The 18,051-nt window shown below is 36.7% G+C and overlaps 1 protein-coding gene across 1 annotated transcript; it reads right to left on the bottom strand.

The window, feature by feature from the left end:
- Nucleotides 1-7,925: 7,925 nt before the first annotated feature.
- On the bottom strand, nt 7,926-13,666 carry LOC135087307 (uncharacterized). The gene is made up of 5 exons (XM_063982105.1): nt 12,694-13,666; nt 12,300-12,611; nt 10,748-12,215; nt 8,589-8,714; nt 7,926-8,289 (listed from the first exon to the last, which is right to left on the bottom strand). The coding sequence occupies exons 1-5, from the start codon at nt 13,664-13,666 to the stop codon at nt 7,926-7,928; spliced, it is 3,243 nt and encodes a 1,080-aa protein (XP_063838175.1).
- Nucleotides 13,667-18,051: the final 4,385 nt, after the last annotated feature.

Raw genomic sequence — 18,051 nt, 5'->3', positions numbered from 1 at the left:
GAACATTTTAAATATATCTCAACAAACATCATACGATAACACCATTGAAAGTTTCGAGTATCATTCGTACAAACCATACGTGACAAGTTTCAACAAGAATGATGAAATACGAATACCTATCAACCAACAAGACCTGTACGTGCTACCTTCTCTGAGTAGTTTATATATCGAAGGAAAAGTAATTGTGTATAACAGCACCACCAAAGAAAAAGTATCAAATGTACACTTCGTTAATAATCCAGCCTTATTTCTCTTCCAAGACATAAGATATGAACTAAATGGAGTGGAAATAGACAAAATTAAGAATGCAGGTATTACTACAACAATGAAATCTTACCTATCCTTAAATGAAAATGAATCAAAATGTGGTCGAGTTTGGGGCTGGTCAACCGCAGGAACAAACAATGATAGTGGTGGAGCATTTTCTGCATCTATACCATTAAATAGGATATTAGGATTTGCAGAGGATTATGAAAAAATTATCATTAACTGTAAACACGAGTTAGTGTTACTGAGAAGTAATACTAACCTTAATGCGGTCACGTTAAATGCAGGTGAAGTTGTAGATGACATTATAATCAATAAAATTATTTGGCGTGTTCCACACATCAAAGTTTCAGACCGTGAAAGGATTAACCTACTGAAACACTTGGAGAAAGATCGAGCTATTCTATTAGTGTTTCGTAATTGGGATCTGTATGAATACCCATTACTGCCTAAAACACGTAAACATACTTGGTCTATAAAAACTTCATCGCAAATAGAAAAACCACGATTTGTTGTAATTGCCTTACAAACCAATCGCAAACATAGTGCTGTGTTGTCAATGGCTGAGTTTGATCATTGTCACGTACGAGATGTAAGAGTATTTTTAAATTCATCATATTATCCGTATGAAGGACTAAATGTTAGTTTTTCAGAAGATAAATTTGCTTTATTATACGAACAGTATTCGAGATTTCAACAGTCGTATCACGGACGCCGGTCAGAGCCGTTGTTGAGCTTGAAAGAATTCAGAGACGTAGCTCCCTTATTTGTTATCGACTGTTCAAGACAACACGAAACTTTAAAAGGTTCCATCGACGTAAGAGTTGAAATTGAAACAGACCAAGAAATACCAGATCAGACAGCTGCTTATTGCTTGATTCTAAACGATTGTATATTCGAGTACAAACCTTTGAGTAATATCGTTAAGAAAATATCATGAATATAATCGTAGATCTGCAAGGATTTAAAAATAGCAGAAATGAATTTATCATAAAAGAATTTGCTATAGCTACTCAAGAGCATACTCACATATTTTTGATTAAGCCTCCATACCCGTTCTCTTCATTAACTGCTGAAGAGAAAAAGCAAGTTTGCTGGATCGAGAAAAACAGAGGCTATCGGTGGAATGAAGGATATATTGACTATAGAGAATTTCAAAGACTTATCGTACCTTATTTAAAAGGTAGATGTATTTTAGTAAAAGGAGAAGAAAAGATTAAATGGGTGCAAAATTTATGTAATCAGAATGACGTTTTAGACGTAACTTGTTTAGGCGCTCCAAATTTAAATACTCTTTATAAACTTTATTGTTTAGATAATCCCACATTATTTAACTGTTTTACTCATAAGAAATATTGTGCATTAAAAAATGTAATGTGTATAAAGAAATGGTGTGTTGAAAAAAATGTATCTAGCAGTTTAAATTATTTAAATTACATCATGTATAATATTGTATAAAAACACAATAGTGTTCTCTAAATGGATATCAAATGTTTAATAAGTTGTAATGAAATTTCAATAAACTGATTTATTATAAACTATATCGGAATTTTAATAAAATTATTTAAATTAAAAGGTTGTTTTTTTAAACTGAATATAATCTATAATGCAATAAAAATAAAATATTATAACACTGACTGCAGTTATTAAATTAGAAATTACTGTGTACTGACAATTTAATTAATCACATTTATTTTTACCTTTTAAATATAAAATAATTTAGACAATTAACTCTGTTTCTCATCTATTTTCCAACTTTAATATTTAAATCAAGCATATGTAAATTCAACTGATTCTAATTAGGTAAATAATAGAAATACGTACAAGATACAATTAGTTTTATTTATAACAGATTATAATTAACAGTCTTAAAATTAAATAAAAAAACACTAATACAATTCACCGCACAATCTTTTGGAAATGGTCTTAACTAAGGTTTCCGTGAGGTCCATTATTTCATCCACAGGATCATGCACCACGTATTGAGCACTGAGCACCGTACTGTCGTCTTCTTCACCGTCGGCTCCGTTTGAGACCGTCCTCGACGACTGATCCACTGCCAAATCCAATATTTTAATTTGGATTAGTTTCGTCCCTCTCACACATGATTATCACAAATGATTTTGACGAAACACCATTCTTCTTCAAAGGTTTTTGTCGGTTTTTCTTTTCAACCTTCACTTTGGCCGGCATTTTACTAAACATTTCCTCATATTGTTGAGTAAAATTATCCAGAGGATCTTGAGCGTACTGTGAAAATATGATTTCTTGCGATTCAGCCATTATCTGTAACAAAAGAGATACTATTTAAAAAATAATAATAACAAACACTATAATGCACACCGCACAGAAAACAAGAAGGAATGTAATACACAAAAGAGTAAGTACAATTAATACAGTCATTGGAAAAAAATCTGAGAATTTAACCAAATTTTAAATAATAATAATGAAAACACTACTGCAAACCGTACAGAAATCAAGAAGGAAAGAAATACACAAGTAAGAGAGTACAAGTAAACAAATTTAAACAGTTTTAAAATAGTTAATTGTATTAACATTTTTAAATATGCACTTACCAGAGAGTTCAAGTTTAAACGTGTCAATCCAAACAACGGTGAAGCAAATATGAAATAATTAATATACTTATAGGTCTACCAGAATCTCATGGCAAACAAAAATATTGGAAAAGTGTGTTTTTCATATGGCAATTGTCTATGGTTTAATTGTCACCTGTCAAAGAAAATTATGAAATCTGTCAGCCGCTGCAAAAATTTTGTAATCTCTTCTTGACTATTTGTTATTTTTGTGAAAAAGTCGAAAAAGCTCAAGCAAGTCATATTGTTTTCAATGTGAATTGTAAAATAAGGCATAATTCAAAGTCAATCTTTGATTTTAAAGCGCGTCGTCGAGTTGACAGTAAGTTGGACTGAAATGTTTTGATACATTTAGTTTATTACCCAACTGCGTCAGAAGGAGGGTTATGTTTTTTTATATTATTTTTAATAGATGCTTTATCGGGGTTTTCAGGTATATCTCACAAATTGGTGCAGAGAAATAGTCAAAATGTTATGACCATGTAAAGAAAATTGAAAAAGATTTCATCAAGCAAGGTTGAATAATGGAGAAGATTCCAATTTTTTTCTTTCCAATAAACTTGAAATAAATATAAGTAAAACTAATAATAATTGTGAAAGAATCATGAAAATATCTCTACAAATAAAGAAGTTACAGGGCCCTAAAGTTGCGCATAACTATTCGCGCCATTTTGATCGGTGTATTCACGACAGTCATTCGGAGGACAAACAGTAAATCACCTCTGATGCAGTGCTGTTGACAGATCCATTTTTTTTAAATCTAGCAGTTTTTAATTTTTCAGCTAGGGTCACTCAAGATTTTCTAGTTCTGAATGAAGTGATAAGTTAAAAGTATGATGCATAATAAAATTAGTTACTTAAAGTAATATACGATTTATTTATTTTTCAAGACATTTTCCTATGTTAAAAACCCGATGTATAACAACATTCTTCATACACATACCTACCTAAAATGTATATTCGTACTTCATGTTCATTAATATTAAAGTCATAAAAGTAAAAAATTCAACAGTATCAAGATCGTTTATTCCAATTTCCCCAGTATTGCTCTCAACAAAGTTTATTTTCCCTATTTGCCATGAGATTCTGGTACACCTATAGTAAAGCGCATTACGAAACTGCATGGTTTGCAATTTGTGGGTGTTGACCCAAATACGTAAGGCGCACGCGTTTTGATCTGAAATTCTGAATGAAGTAAATAAAAAAACCGTTTATGAATGACTTAATTAATTTATTTATTACATAAGTATATAAACATTTTACAGATTTTTCAAATCAATTAATTTTATTTTAAATATTCGTCAATACTTTAAGTCGTCAATACATATGAAACAATAGCATGATAATTATTAATACATATTTATGAATACATCAACTTATAAATATTAACCTAATTAATTAGCTAACTCTTACTACGATTGTAAATAATTTGTAAATAACATATTTTATTATAAGTAATTTTTAAAGTTTAGTTTTTAAGTAATTTATAAGTTTTTACGTTTCTTGTATTATTTAGTATAGTTTATCCTTTAATATCTAAGATTGTTTTATTTTTTTTACTAAAAACCAACATACATTTCAATCAGCCCCTTTAACATAAAATTGAGCAATTGCCCCAAGCGACGGTTTCAATTTTGTTTTTTGATATAAATCGCTTGTCATCATTTGAAGACAGTACAATTTTGTTGACGCTGCGTGTAAATAACTCATGTTTTAATGACTTAAATAAGAGATTCTGTTTACGCACTAAGTTACCTCTAATCAAAGTGTTTTCATAGTCAGATTTATGCATATCTCGGACAATACACTTTTTCACGCCTTTGGCTTTTTTTAACGTACCGTTTTCAGACTGGATACAGTATAACTTCGGGCGTAACCCTACAAATTCACTTATTATTTTTCCACCCATTTCATCTTTGAACAGACCAGGTACTTTCTTATTCAAAAGTGATAAATTATATGGGTTACTTTGATTATAATTGCTGGTATCGAAATATTGTAAAAAAAATGTTTTTTTAAATCCTTGTAAAAATCATTAGTGTGTATTTTATAAATAAAACTGTCTGTATCAGTGTAGCATAATTTTACACGATCTCCATAATGAGGTTGGATTGTTGAATAGTGAAAATCATACATGTGTTTTTTAGATAATTCCAAAACAGAGAAACCGATGTAAATGGGTTTATCTAAAACAATTTTTTCCGGTTTCATTTGAATTGCAACTAATTTTTCCGAAAATATAGAAACACTATGAAAATTAGGTCGGGCAATTAGGGATTCGGCACTTAACTTTTTCTTTGTTTTATTGTTGCTATCGGTCCATTGGTTCACTAACTGAACGTTCACTCGGTTTTCACTATTTTCAAGGGTTTTACCAAATATACTATTTATCATATAAATTAGGGATAAGCTTAGAAGTCTTGCCTCCAGGAGGAATGCATTTCTCTGAACAAAAGGGCAAATCATTATGCATACTGTGTAAGTGTTTAGGGTAAATTAAATCAACTTCTAAAATGTAGCCGTGATCGTCATCATCTTTTACTTTGGTAATTTCTAAATTGTCTATTTCGGCTTGATTTAAAAATCTGAAATCAGACAAAGGCAAAGGTTGACACATAGCAAACCCGTATAAGTTATTGCAATCTACATATACAATAAATACATCGTCTTTTCGTGGGTCATAGTCTGCCATATATTTGTTATTACTTTTAGCATGACGATGCGAACACATACATATGCCGCCTCTTATACCTTCTTGTATCATTCTTATAATTGCTAAGTCATCAATAAGCTCTAATTGTACACCTGTCTTTAAGAGCATCGCGTCGAAGGATAAACTAGGAGCAGTTACATAAAATGCAGGGTCGAGTTGGCAATGACGTTTCGACGTTTTTCTAAAATTTTCAAAAATATCTGTCAATAAAAGAACATCGGTTTTCAGATAAAGATCAGTATATTCGCCAAGGTTGTTTATATTTAAACTCAGACCACACTAACTTTGCATGCTGGTAATCGGATGAACTAATTGACTCATTATTTAATGAGTTTTAAAAGTTGTCCGCGCTTGGAAGATGTTTTTCTTCGTACCGCTCTAAACAGTTCATATTATATTCGTATGGATAGACACCTTTTCGTGTGAGTAACTTGAATTGCTTTGAACAAGGGAAATAAAGTCTTAGATGTTCAAATTGACTAGGGGTTAGACTTTTGGCCAATTTATCTAAGCTGGTTGACAAAAACTTAAAGGAATCAACAAACCGTAACTGTACGTATTCATCTGATGACACTTGTATGAATTTTGTAAACGAAACGTAAGATTCTTTGTTCTTTGCTATTATTCTAAGTGCACCACGAGCTTCTCCTAATTTTGTTATAAAAAGATGACAGTCGTAACCTGAAAGATTATGAAAGAAGATTGGTATAAATTTAGGAAGTTTAAACATTAGATTACAATAGTTATGTGCCGCTCCGCGATAAATTCCAGTCAAATGACAGTGATCTCTAACTTTGTCATGAAATAGTAAATGTTGACAAATATGACAACGAGTAGCCTTTTTAAAATCAGTTGCGTCTTTCTCGTTAAATATCATTGGAACCGTATGGGAAAGTTGGCTATTAATCGATTGAACGTCACAATAAATACTTTCAACAAATTTATCTACACAGTCCGTTCCACGGTAAGACACAAATCGATTTTTACTGGTATCGAACGAACAAACTACATAGTAAGCGAATGCTATGGGAACGTGTAGCTGACGATCGACGGTGCTCGCGATGCGGGGGTCAGCATCGCACCCCTGCACCGGGACTAACATGGTTTCAAAGTCTGCATAAATTACGAATGTCACATTCTGTTTCCGACCATAGTTCTTAAACTCGATTACTGAACCCTTTTGAGGTAATTGTGTTTTTACGCCAGCACATATATGAGATTCTATTTCATCGTTAGATCTAAAAAATAGAAGACAGTCATCACAAAAAAACAATTTACCATGATGCTTTGTAATTTGGTGTCTTACTAAACGAGATAAATCTTTAATCAGACAATAATGAGAAAACTTATCTTGCTCTAATAATAATAAATTTACAGTTTTTCTGTTTCGTTTGCTGTATTGTGATTTATACAACGGTCCAGTAATCTGCTTACCGTTCTCTAATCCATAAACATTGACTCTTATATTTGTATTATTTTTCTCAAACAAACTAATATCAGTAAAAGATACTGGAAAAGACATTCCGTCAATGTTGAACAGATTACTGAAATGAGGATATGAAGATACCCTCTGAACGTTCTTACTGGTTGGATAAAGAGCTGCTGTGACCGACCATAAGAAACAAGACATGTCATCGTTACGAATATTTACACATGCCTTTTTATTTTTAATGTGTAGGGGCAAATCAATGAACTTTGATCCGCGAAGCGGCTGGTATTTATTTATGTTAATTTCTATATGACTGTTACTGAGTAATGTCCACCCGCTATCCTGTTCCTCAAACTCACTAACCTTCTTCATTAAATACGAAACTAAATCTGAGAATAACATATTGTAATTATAATTTAAGTGAATTGTTATATTTTTAGTTCCAAATGACTTTAATTCTGTATTGTTATTTTTTATCATTAAAAACAGCAAATATAATTTGAAGTTAACCTTGACGCAGATATGAGAGGCAAGAGACTTATCAATTAAAGATTTTACCTTATCTCTGAGGTTTTCGAAGAACACTGGCAGAGATGATTGCTCATTCTCATCTTTAGCAGTTACTTTATAGGTGGATATACGATTGCGAAAAGCGGAGTTGACTAGTTCTATACCGTGGTCTGAGCTTACTACATTATCACTGTGTTGTTTATGTATTCTACTTCTTAAGTGCCCTATCCATTGCTTGTTACCCACAGTCACACTACAGACTGAACAGAAAGGCATAATTAATTACCTAATGAAATAAATTACTCAAAGTTATGTTAATTATGTAATGTATTGAAATGTATGTTGGTTATTAATGAACGCTTGATATAGAAATAAGTATGTTTATTGATGCTTATAAATGTAATTTACACACCTATTTAAATTTAATGTTATTCGAATACAATGTGGCCTCCGATTCGTTGAACAGAGAGCTAGCCTCCCTCACAAACTTTTGGATCCGATCCCAGTGCGCAGTGTCTTCATCGGTGCGCAGCTTCAGCCACAGCAACGACTTCTTCCACAGGTCGTCGCCGCCCGCGTCCACGTCCGCCGCGTTGAACACCTTCAGCTCCACGTAGAAGGCGCCGTCGAGATGCGCGGTGCGCCGCGTCTGCCCGTTAGCCACGCGGTTGTACAACACCGACGCTGGCTTCGTTGAGCTACGTCGTTCGAGGACCGGTTCACCGTCTTGTAGGTTGAACACGTCGAAAACGCCAGTTGTTTTTTTCTTACTGGTTCTGAAAAATATTAAAAGCATTGTGTTAACAGACATTCTAAACAATTTGTAAATATGTACAAGTTACTTAATCCTGTAGTGGTAAGCTAAATATGATGATTAATTAATAGTCGAGCGGGGTTCGAACCCACACCTTCACCTTTCGGTTGTCGTCATTTCTCTATTACTTATGAAAGATACTCGAATATCTGGGTAGATTTGTACATACTATAACACTTTATTGTGATTGATATAATGGATCCCAGAAGAGAAAAGAGACAGAAGTTATTATAAAGATTTTAGTAAAAATAATTTTATTACCTTGAATGGTCGTTGCTAACGCTTTTGCTAGCTGAGGATTTGCGCTTGGCCGGCTCCTTGGTTCTCTTAGGCTTGGGCTGGCGCTCGATCTGCACTGATGGGCTGTCGCTGAACTCAGAGTCAGACCTGTGAAATAAACAACCGTTCGGTTATCGTCACTTCTTTAATACTTATTATTATTGGTTTTTGGGCCTTTATTTGCGCCAACTCGACCAGGTTTGATCTATTGTGGCAGCCCTTGTCTTTAAAGTTCACTGCTTAGTCCCGTTGAGTCTATAAAATTCCAGATTCTTTGGAGCGTGATATCTGCTATCTCATCCGGGTGCATGATGTGTCGCCCGAGATGGATACTTCTTTTGCTCATAAGCGGGAAGCATGAGCAAAGAACATGCATGGCCGTTTCTTCTTCTGTATGGCAGAATCTGCACAGAGTTTCCTCGGTCATGTTCATGTTCGATTTGTGTTTGTTTAGTTTGCAGTGGCCGGTCAGTATTCTAGTCACTGCACAGGCTTTGTATCTTTTGAACTTTAGCAGTTCCTTAGTTACTTTATTGCTATATCCCTGAATGAGTGCTTTTGAGTGTTTTTGTCCCGATGTAGACTTCCACCACTCAATAGCCTCTTGTTTGCAGAGGGCGGTTAGTAGCGTGGTGGCTCGTTGTTTGGTAATGCCACAGAACGGTTCTACGCCGATTTGAGGGTTATCGGCTCCATCTCTGGCGAGTTCATCTGCTACTTCGTTTCCTTCTATATTCGAATGTCCTGGTACCCATGTAAGCGTTACTTTGTTGGTATTTCCCAGTGCATTCAGTGTCTCGGTGCATGTTTGCACCAATTTTGACGTGTATTCGAAGGATGTTAAGGCCAGCAGTGCTGCTTGGCTGTCTGAGTTGATGTAGATGTGTTGATCCTGGAGCTTCCTTTCCAAGTTTATCTCTGCACATTTGTTTATGGCAAAGACCTCGGCTTGGAAGATTGAGGCTTCAGTCCCCATGTTTAGGCTAACTTTGAGCTTAGGCCTCTCTCCGTAGATCCCGCAACCTACATTATTTTCCTTTTTGGATCCGTCCGTGTACCAGACGTGACTACCTTCCTTAAATGACATTTGGCCTTCTAGCCATTTGTCTCTAGGAGGTATGTTTACGGAATATAGTTTGGTGAAGTTACATTCCGTATGCATGTCGTCACTGGGCATGCACAGAAGTTTGTTTTCAAGTACTGATTCCTTGAGTCTTATCAGATTTTGAGAAGCCCATCTGACTTTCGTGCGGGTGCAGATTCTATATGTGCTCTGCTTGGCTTCTTTTTGCACATGCATATGCAGTGGTATAAGATCAAGCAGAGCATTTAATGCAGCCCCTGGTGTCGTTGATAGTGCTCCGGTTGCTGTGATGCAGGCTAGCCGTTGTAGGCTGCTCAATTTCTGTATTGTTGTCATTTGGTTGACCTTGCCGCACCAGACGGCAGAGGCATAGGTTATTATCGGTCTCACGACCGCTGTGTACAGCCATAGGGCGATTGCGGGTTTTAGTCCCCATCTTGACCCTGCCATTCGACAACAACTCCACAGAGCCATTTTGGCTTTTTGAATGATGTTGTTTAGGTGCGAATTCCAAGTAAGCTTTTGGTCAAAAGTTACCCCTAGATACTTGGTTTCGCTTGAGAAAAGAAGAGTTTTTCCGTTTAATTTCAGATTTACCAGTTTTTCCAGTTTTCTCTTCCTCGTGAATGGTATTATCACTGTTTTATCCGCATTAATAGATAATTCGTTTTCTCTACACCACCTACTTATGGTGTTGAGAGCGCCTTGCATTAGACTTGAAATTGTGCTCAGGCAGGGACCTCTGATGATAACCACTAGGTCATCAGCATAGCCTTGAGTATCATAGTCTTTTTCTGCCATCTTAGTAAGAAGTTGATCTACTGCTAGTGTCCATAAAAGTGGGGATAGTACGCCTCCTTGTGGACATCCTCTTGTGGCAAGAAATTCAAGCTTTGCAGCATTGAGGGTTATGTTTACTACTCGGTTGGAGAGCATGTTTTTTACCCATCTGATGGTGCTTATATCAATCCCTTTTGCCTCCATTCCTTTTAGAATGGTTTCTATACCGTTGTCAAATGCACCTTCAACATCGAGAAAAGCACATAGGGCCGTTTGCTTATCCTCTAGGGATTTTTGCACCTTATCGACCAGATCGAGCAGGGCTGTTTCAGTAGATTTTCCCTTTTGGTATGCATGTTGGTTGATGCTTAGTGGTCTTTTCACTAAGTATTTGGCTCTAATGTGCTGGTCTATTATCCTTTCCATGGCCTTCATCAGGAAGGATGTTAGACTTATGGGTCTGAAGGATTTGGGTTGTGAGTAGTCCCTTTTCCCCGTTTTGGGTATAAAACGAACTTTGACCCAATTCCATGGTTCTGGTATAATACCCCAGGCGTAACTTGCTCTGAATATTTTTACCAGATGCGGGAGAAGTAAGTTAGTACCTTTTTGTAGAAGAGCAGGAAAGATGCCATCTTCTCCCGCTGATTTAAATGGTTTAAACTTTTCCAAAGCCCATCTAATCTGGTTAGGCCTAAAGATATTGGAGGCCTTATTCCAGTCTGAGCATTTAGCCCTATGGAGTTCATCATTCCTTTGGGTATTGCTTTGTGTATTGATTTGGTACGAACCCGGAAAGTGTGAAGACCTAAGGAGATCCAGAGTCTCCATCTCGGTGTTCGTAAATGAGTTATCTGGCTTCTTTAGTAGTCCAAGATAGTTGTTTGGGGTCTTAGCGAGGATTTTGTGAATTCTTGCTCCTTTGTTAGTTTGTGCAATTTCTTCACAGAAGCGTCGCCAAGAGGCTCTTTTAGCTTTTCTGATTTGTTTGTTATATTCTGTTAGGGCCTTTCCGTACTTGTCCCAGTCGCACGGTTTGGCACGGTTGAATATACGACGTGTGATGGCTCTGAGCTTTTCTAGCTTCTTGTTCCACCACATTGGTGATTTGTTAGATTTTACTTCTTTTTCGGGGCAGCTTCGTTCGTAGGCATTGATTATGCCATTATTGAGCATTTTGACCGCGGCATTAAGAGAGTCCGGTGTTTTGATAGTTTTGGGTATATCCTTTAGATTCTCACTGAGCAGGGTTATATACATATCCCAGGAGGTGTCTTTTGGATTTCTTACTCTTGGATATTGAGCTTCTACCAGCCCTGAAATATCAAAACGTATATGTCTATGATCAGACATTGAGTTCTCGCTGCTGACGTGCCATTTTGTTATACATTTTGACACATTTTCTGTTGCGAATGTTATATCTATTACTTCCTGTCTGGTTTTTGTTACGAATGTTGGCGTGTGGCCATTGTTCAGCACCTGTAGACAGTTAGATAGAAGAAAATCGGATAGTAACTCACCTCTCATGTTGGTATCCGAGCTTCCCCAGATGGTATGGTGGGCGTTAGCATCGCATCCCACTATCAGTTCCGACTTTTGTCTTCTAGAGTATTCCAGGACGTTAGTCAGTTCTTCAGTGGGATCTTGCTTATCTCCAGGAAGATATGCCGAGCAGAAGAGTACTTTGGACCTGTTCGGCCCTTTGACTTCTACGTACGCGGTGACAGTATCTTCGCTGCAAAGTTCTGGAACAGGTAAGAAGTTAGTATTTTTGTTAAACACGATACAAGCCCTAGGTTTGCGGCCTTTTTCGCATACAAGAATCTTACCAGCGTTGTTCAGACCGGCTACCATGGAGTCGGCGTTTATCCATGGTTCTTGAATGAGGGCGATGTCCAGGCCACCTTCGCTGAAGATCTTTTCTATGACCGCAGAGGCTGCGATAGCGTGGTGTAGGTTGGCCTGTAGTATCGCCATCCCCTTTGGGCGTTGAGGTTGGTGGGGACTATTGTGCTTGGGAGCCGCGGCGCCCTTGTGTGCCCCGCCGCCCTCGGTACGGTCCTCTGTGCTGCCCCCTTCCTCTGGGCGGATGTGCGCCCCTTGTGGTCCCCTTGTTGGGGGGAAACCGCGTTCCCCTTCCCCTGTTTGGAAATGTGGAAGTGGAGGTTGAGGGGGTGGAAGGAGGGTTGACCCGTTGTGGTCCTGTGCGGACCTGCACGGTACCCTCAGGGGGGGTGGTTAAGGATGCGGGTACGGGGGTAGAGGTGGTGGTGGTTGCGGCGGTGGTCGGGGGTTCAGCGGAGGGTTTGGAGTCCTGTATGGGGCCCTTAATTCTGAACTGGACCTTTTTGAAGCCAATGTTGGCCTTTAGGTCCATCATCTTTAGGGCCTCAAACGAGTGGTCGTCTAGGGATACGGTCAGAGTTAGACCTCCCTTGTCAACCTTCGTATTGAGGACCTTCCAGTGCTCGGTGTTCAGACCCTCATTCTGAGCACCGAAGAATTCTAAGGCCCGCGTTGCGCTGCTGGCTTCAGAGATAGGAATATATACCACCCCCACATTAGGTTTTCGGATTTCAGACTCGCTCAAGAGAACGAGGCTTGCTTCCGGCCACGGTTTGAGGGGGGGGACTATATTCTCAAGCCAGGTTTTTGAGCGCTCGTCCTCACACGTGATGAGGAGCCAGCCTGGCTTAAAGGAGCAGCCCACGAATTTAGGCCCTTCGCCCCTTCCGGATTTGGCAATGCTTTGCAGGATGGTATTGCGCAGCGACTCCAGTTGTGTGTTAGTCATCAAGGACTTGGAGTCTTTTATGCCGACCCGGATTGAGCGTACGGCCTCGCTGTAGGCTACGGTGGTTGAGGTGTTTAAGGTCTCACTCACCTTTGGGACTTTGGTAATATGTCCCTTTGGCGATTCCTCCTCCGAGCGAACCCGTTTTACCGGTTTGCGCCCAGATTCAGGTTGCGAGGCCTTAAACTTGTACCCCATCTGCTTCAGCTCAGCGAAGCTCTTGACCGCCAGTGTTGAAGCCATATTCGGCTCCACTCCCAGCTGCCTCAGAGCTCCGAAGCGCTTTTTTGCCGCACTTGACATTTTCCTGCCAGTGGGTTTGGAGGCGGTGTATTCATCAGTCAGCGAGTGTGAGCCGCAAGCAGCCCTTTCTGCCGTGCTGATGGATTCCTCTGTCTCCATACTGAGTTGCTCTGATATTTGGGTCGGTTGTTCTACTCCTTCTATCAGTGGCATAAGTTCCTGGCATAGGTCTTCCAGGTTACCGTTACTTTTTTGGGAGACTTCTTTAATACTTACAAAGATACTTAAATATCTGGGCAGATTCGTACATAGGTACTTTAACACTTTCTTGTGAATGATATTATTATAATATTATGGATCCCAGAAAAGATAAGAGACAGAAGTCATTATAAAGATTTTAGTAAAAATAAATATAATACCTTGAACGGCAATTGCTAACGCTTTTGTTAGCTGAGGATTTGCGCTTGGCCGGCTCCTTGGCTCTCTTGGGCTTGGGCTGGCGCTCGATCTGCACTGATGGGCTGTCGCTGAACTCAGAGTCAGACCTGTGAAATAAATTCAATTATAAACATAATGCAAACAGACACTAGATTTGCTCATTACTCATGAATGAGACAGTGGAAAATATTCTAAGTGCTTAATAAATTTAAGTTGGGACTTAGAATATTTTCAATACTTGAAATAACTTACATTTTGAATGCTGTATGTAGAAGGATGGAACTCACTATGAACTGTAGAAGAGCAGCGTGGTAGAGCTCGAGGAACAACTTCACTTTACTTTGTACTTCTTGCAGCCAAATCTGAAGCGCGGACTTGTAAGGCACAAAATGAGGCACTGATCGAAAAATTCCCGATTTTATTGGCAAATAATTTGTTAAGTCAACATAATGTGTTAGGGTTGTCACTACTGATGCAACGAATACGAATATTCGTATTCGTCGAATAGTGGGAACATTTACCTAATATTCGTATTCGGCGAATAAATAATTACGAATACTTTTTTTAACTGTCAATATCTATGTTCGTAAAAGTAGTATTCGTTGCTTCACTAGTTGTGACTAATAGTTTTGCACGGAAAACATTGTATTAATGCTTAATATGTGGTTCGTACGTACGTACGTGATGGTTAATAACAATTATTTCTTTATTTATTACCTACTAGCGGCCGCCCGCGACTTCGTACGCGTGGATCTCGTTTTACCCCCTTCATCTATCTTACGCGGTTTAGATTTTGTCATACAAATGTTTTTTCCCATTAATTCCCGTTCCCGTGGGAATTTTGCAATATCCTGTTGTGACTAAGCTTTAAGTTTACTAAGGTAGGTACCTGCATGCGAAATTTCAAGCGTCTAAATTACGCGGTTTAGATTTTTTCATACAAATGTTTTTTCCCGCTAACTCCCGTTCCCGTGAGAATTTCTGGAATTCCTTGTTGTAACTAAGCTCTAAGTTTACTAAGGTACCTACATACCAAATTTCAAGCGTCTAACTTAAGCGGTTTAGATTTTTCATACAAAAAGATTTTCCCGCTAATTCCCTTTCCCGTGGGAATTTCGGGAATTCCTTGTTGTAACTAAGCTTTAAGTTTACTAAGGTACCTACATGCCAAATTTCAAGCGTCTAACTTAAGCGGTTTAGATTTTTCATACAAAATAATTTTCCCGCTAATTCCTGTTCCCGTGGGAATTTCTAAGTATACTATAACCTGCCCAGGAGTATGAAGAATAATTGTACCAAGTTTCGTTAAAATCCGTCAAGTAGTTTTTGTTTCTATAAGGAACATACAGACAGACAGACAGACAGACAGACAGACAGACAGACAGACAGACAGACAGACAAAAATTTTACTGATTGTATTTTTGGCATCAGTATCGATAACTAATCACCCACTGATAGTTATTTTGAAAATATATTTCATGTACAGAATTGACCTCTCTACAGATTTATTATAAGTATAGATAGATATGTTTGTCAGCCATTTGGTGTAGTGGTTCACGTACCTGACTACTATGCCATGGGTCGCGGGTTCGATTCCCGCACAGTACAAACATTTGTTTGGATGAACACATTTGTTTGTATTGGACTGGGTGTTTTCTATGTATAATATGTATATGTTACGGTCAAAGTGATAAATGTGAAAATTATGAATAATCGCCGGTTATTATGAATAATTACCGCATGATTTGGTAAATGTGATTAATATGAGATCATTTATGTGTGTATAAAACTAAATAGTCGGCTTAGGGGTGGCCCAAGGGCCACCCCCGCCGCACCTTAACCTATTTTTCACTTTAAATCAAAACATTATGTTATAGGCATCATGGAAAAGTAATATTATGCAAGAAACATTCCAAACTCATTATGCCAAATTGTATTAATATTATGATATCAAAACGTTCAAAAGTTTGGCTGTACACTAGCACGTACACAAGATGTTGTTCTCTTTTATGAAATTTGTTAGTACTAAGGTTGAATTATTAAATAATCACTGTTAAATGTGATTAATTTATCACTTTTACCGCGACTGTCGGTAATTATTCATAATAACCGGTTATTATTAATAATTTTCAATTTATCACATTAACCGTAACATATATATTTACAAAAAGTAATTAAGTATGTTTTTATCCATTGTCTAGTACCCAAAGTAGAAGCTTTGCTTAGTTTGGGACTAGAGGCGGATATTATTATTTATTGAAAATGTTAATATTTTAATTTAAATCAATTAAATTAAGCTACGCTTTCAATTACATACGTGTGTAGATGTCGTTTTTCAGTCGGTGAGTTTATGTTACTAGATCAAGTTATTATTTCGAACGATCATCTAAAAGTTATATTGTATCCTCGGGAACAGTACATTTTTTGAGAATGAGAGGTACCTTTATTTCTATTTTGTACCCAGACAATGTGTATGCAAAATTTTATGAGTTGGATGAGTAGTATAAACAATATTTAAAAGATTTAAAAAAAACAAAAATAAAAAAAACTACTTACTATAGTCGATAAAAATATGTATATCCACTATACAAATTATCGAAAAAAAAATTGAGCTGAAAAATTTTACGCGAGCGAACTTGAGAGCTACGACTCGTATGTCTTGTTAGAAATTTTGACGGCCCTAGCTGTGCGTAATAGCAAAGTCAGCACTGCTACAATTTGTGCATTCTTGCAAGTGACGCAAATAGCTAGCGAGTGAAAAATACTTTGCGTATTTATTATTTAATTGACCTAAATTATAAAGTTCAGTTAAAAAATATTTTTTTCTTAATATCATGTTTATTAAAGTAAGTATCCTTCTCATCAATCAGGTTAAAATCGGGAGCTTATTTTTATGTTATGTTTTGGTAATATAAAAATATAAAACGATAAATTAAATTAGGTATAATAAATGTAAAAAATAGATAAGTAACAAATAAAGTTAGCTACGGCACCCATCGGGTAACTTCCACTTTGGTCAATAATATAGGTTTATTATAACAAATACATTTAAAAAATTTAATGTTTATAAAAGACATTAAGATCGAAAATAACGTACAACAGATGATTTTTACTTGTTACCAAATGCAAAGCAAAGTTACAATCAATGTAATCAAGTTTGACGACCCGAGGGCGTAGTGGATAGCGCGATGTATCGACTTGAACACAGTGGGTCACTGGTTCGATTCCTGGTCAGGTTAATGTAGAAATCAATTTTATCTAAATTATTATGTTACTTTAAAACCATCACATTAATCAGTGTGTTGTCTAAATTAATACATTAAATTATTATGTTATTGGCTTAATTATGCATTCTATAGAAAATACTGGTTGATAATCTCGTGTTATGTTCAATAAATAAAATACATCTTTGCTCGACTTGGTAGATAATAGAACCCAGACCCCTGAGATCGTGGCTCGACGGTACCTACTCAACTAGTGTTATAGTTAATAAAAATAAAATGCTCTCAATTCTATTATAACTTCATTTTTTTCTTTTATTTAAGCTTATAATCATGTTAAGGTTTTTAGAAGCTTTGTTAAAATGGCTGTGAAATTATATAGTATCATAGTTTTATTTAGTTTTAACTAAATGTTGTTAAAACTCTTTAAAAAAAAAGTCAAAACGAAGGCGGATAATAATATTTTAATTTCATTCATCGATTAAATAAAACAATCAGGAATGGATGCATTAGGTATGTGTATCGGAAGTGTCGCAACACTCATACGTACGTAACCTAACACGCAGCGAAATATGTGCGCATGCGGTCCTAAATGATGATGATGCATTTTACACTAACTACTTATAAATAATTAATTATTTAAAACTAACTGTTGCCACGGCTCCGCCCGCATTGTTATTATAAGCTCCTTTAAATATATGTTTTCTTCTGGATGAAAGGGATTTTTATCTTTTTCTGTAGTCCTACAACGTGTATACAAAATTTGATAAAGATTGGTTGTGTAAGTATGACGAAAAAGCTTAACAAACGAACCAATAAACAAACACACTTTGTATTTCTAAATAATGTAGTTAGGATTTCCATCGATAGTAATGCTTGTTTACC

Source organism: Ostrinia nubilalis (assembly GCF_963855985.1).
Source record: "Ostrinia nubilalis chromosome W unlocalized genomic scaffold, ilOstNubi1.1 SUPER_W_unloc_1, whole genome shotgun sequence".
NCBI classification, from domain to species: domain Eukaryota; kingdom Metazoa; phylum Arthropoda; class Insecta; order Lepidoptera; family Crambidae; genus Ostrinia; species Ostrinia nubilalis.
The sequence above is the reverse complement of the archived record's forward strand: the minus strand, read 5'-3'. Positions and strand labels throughout refer to the sequence as shown.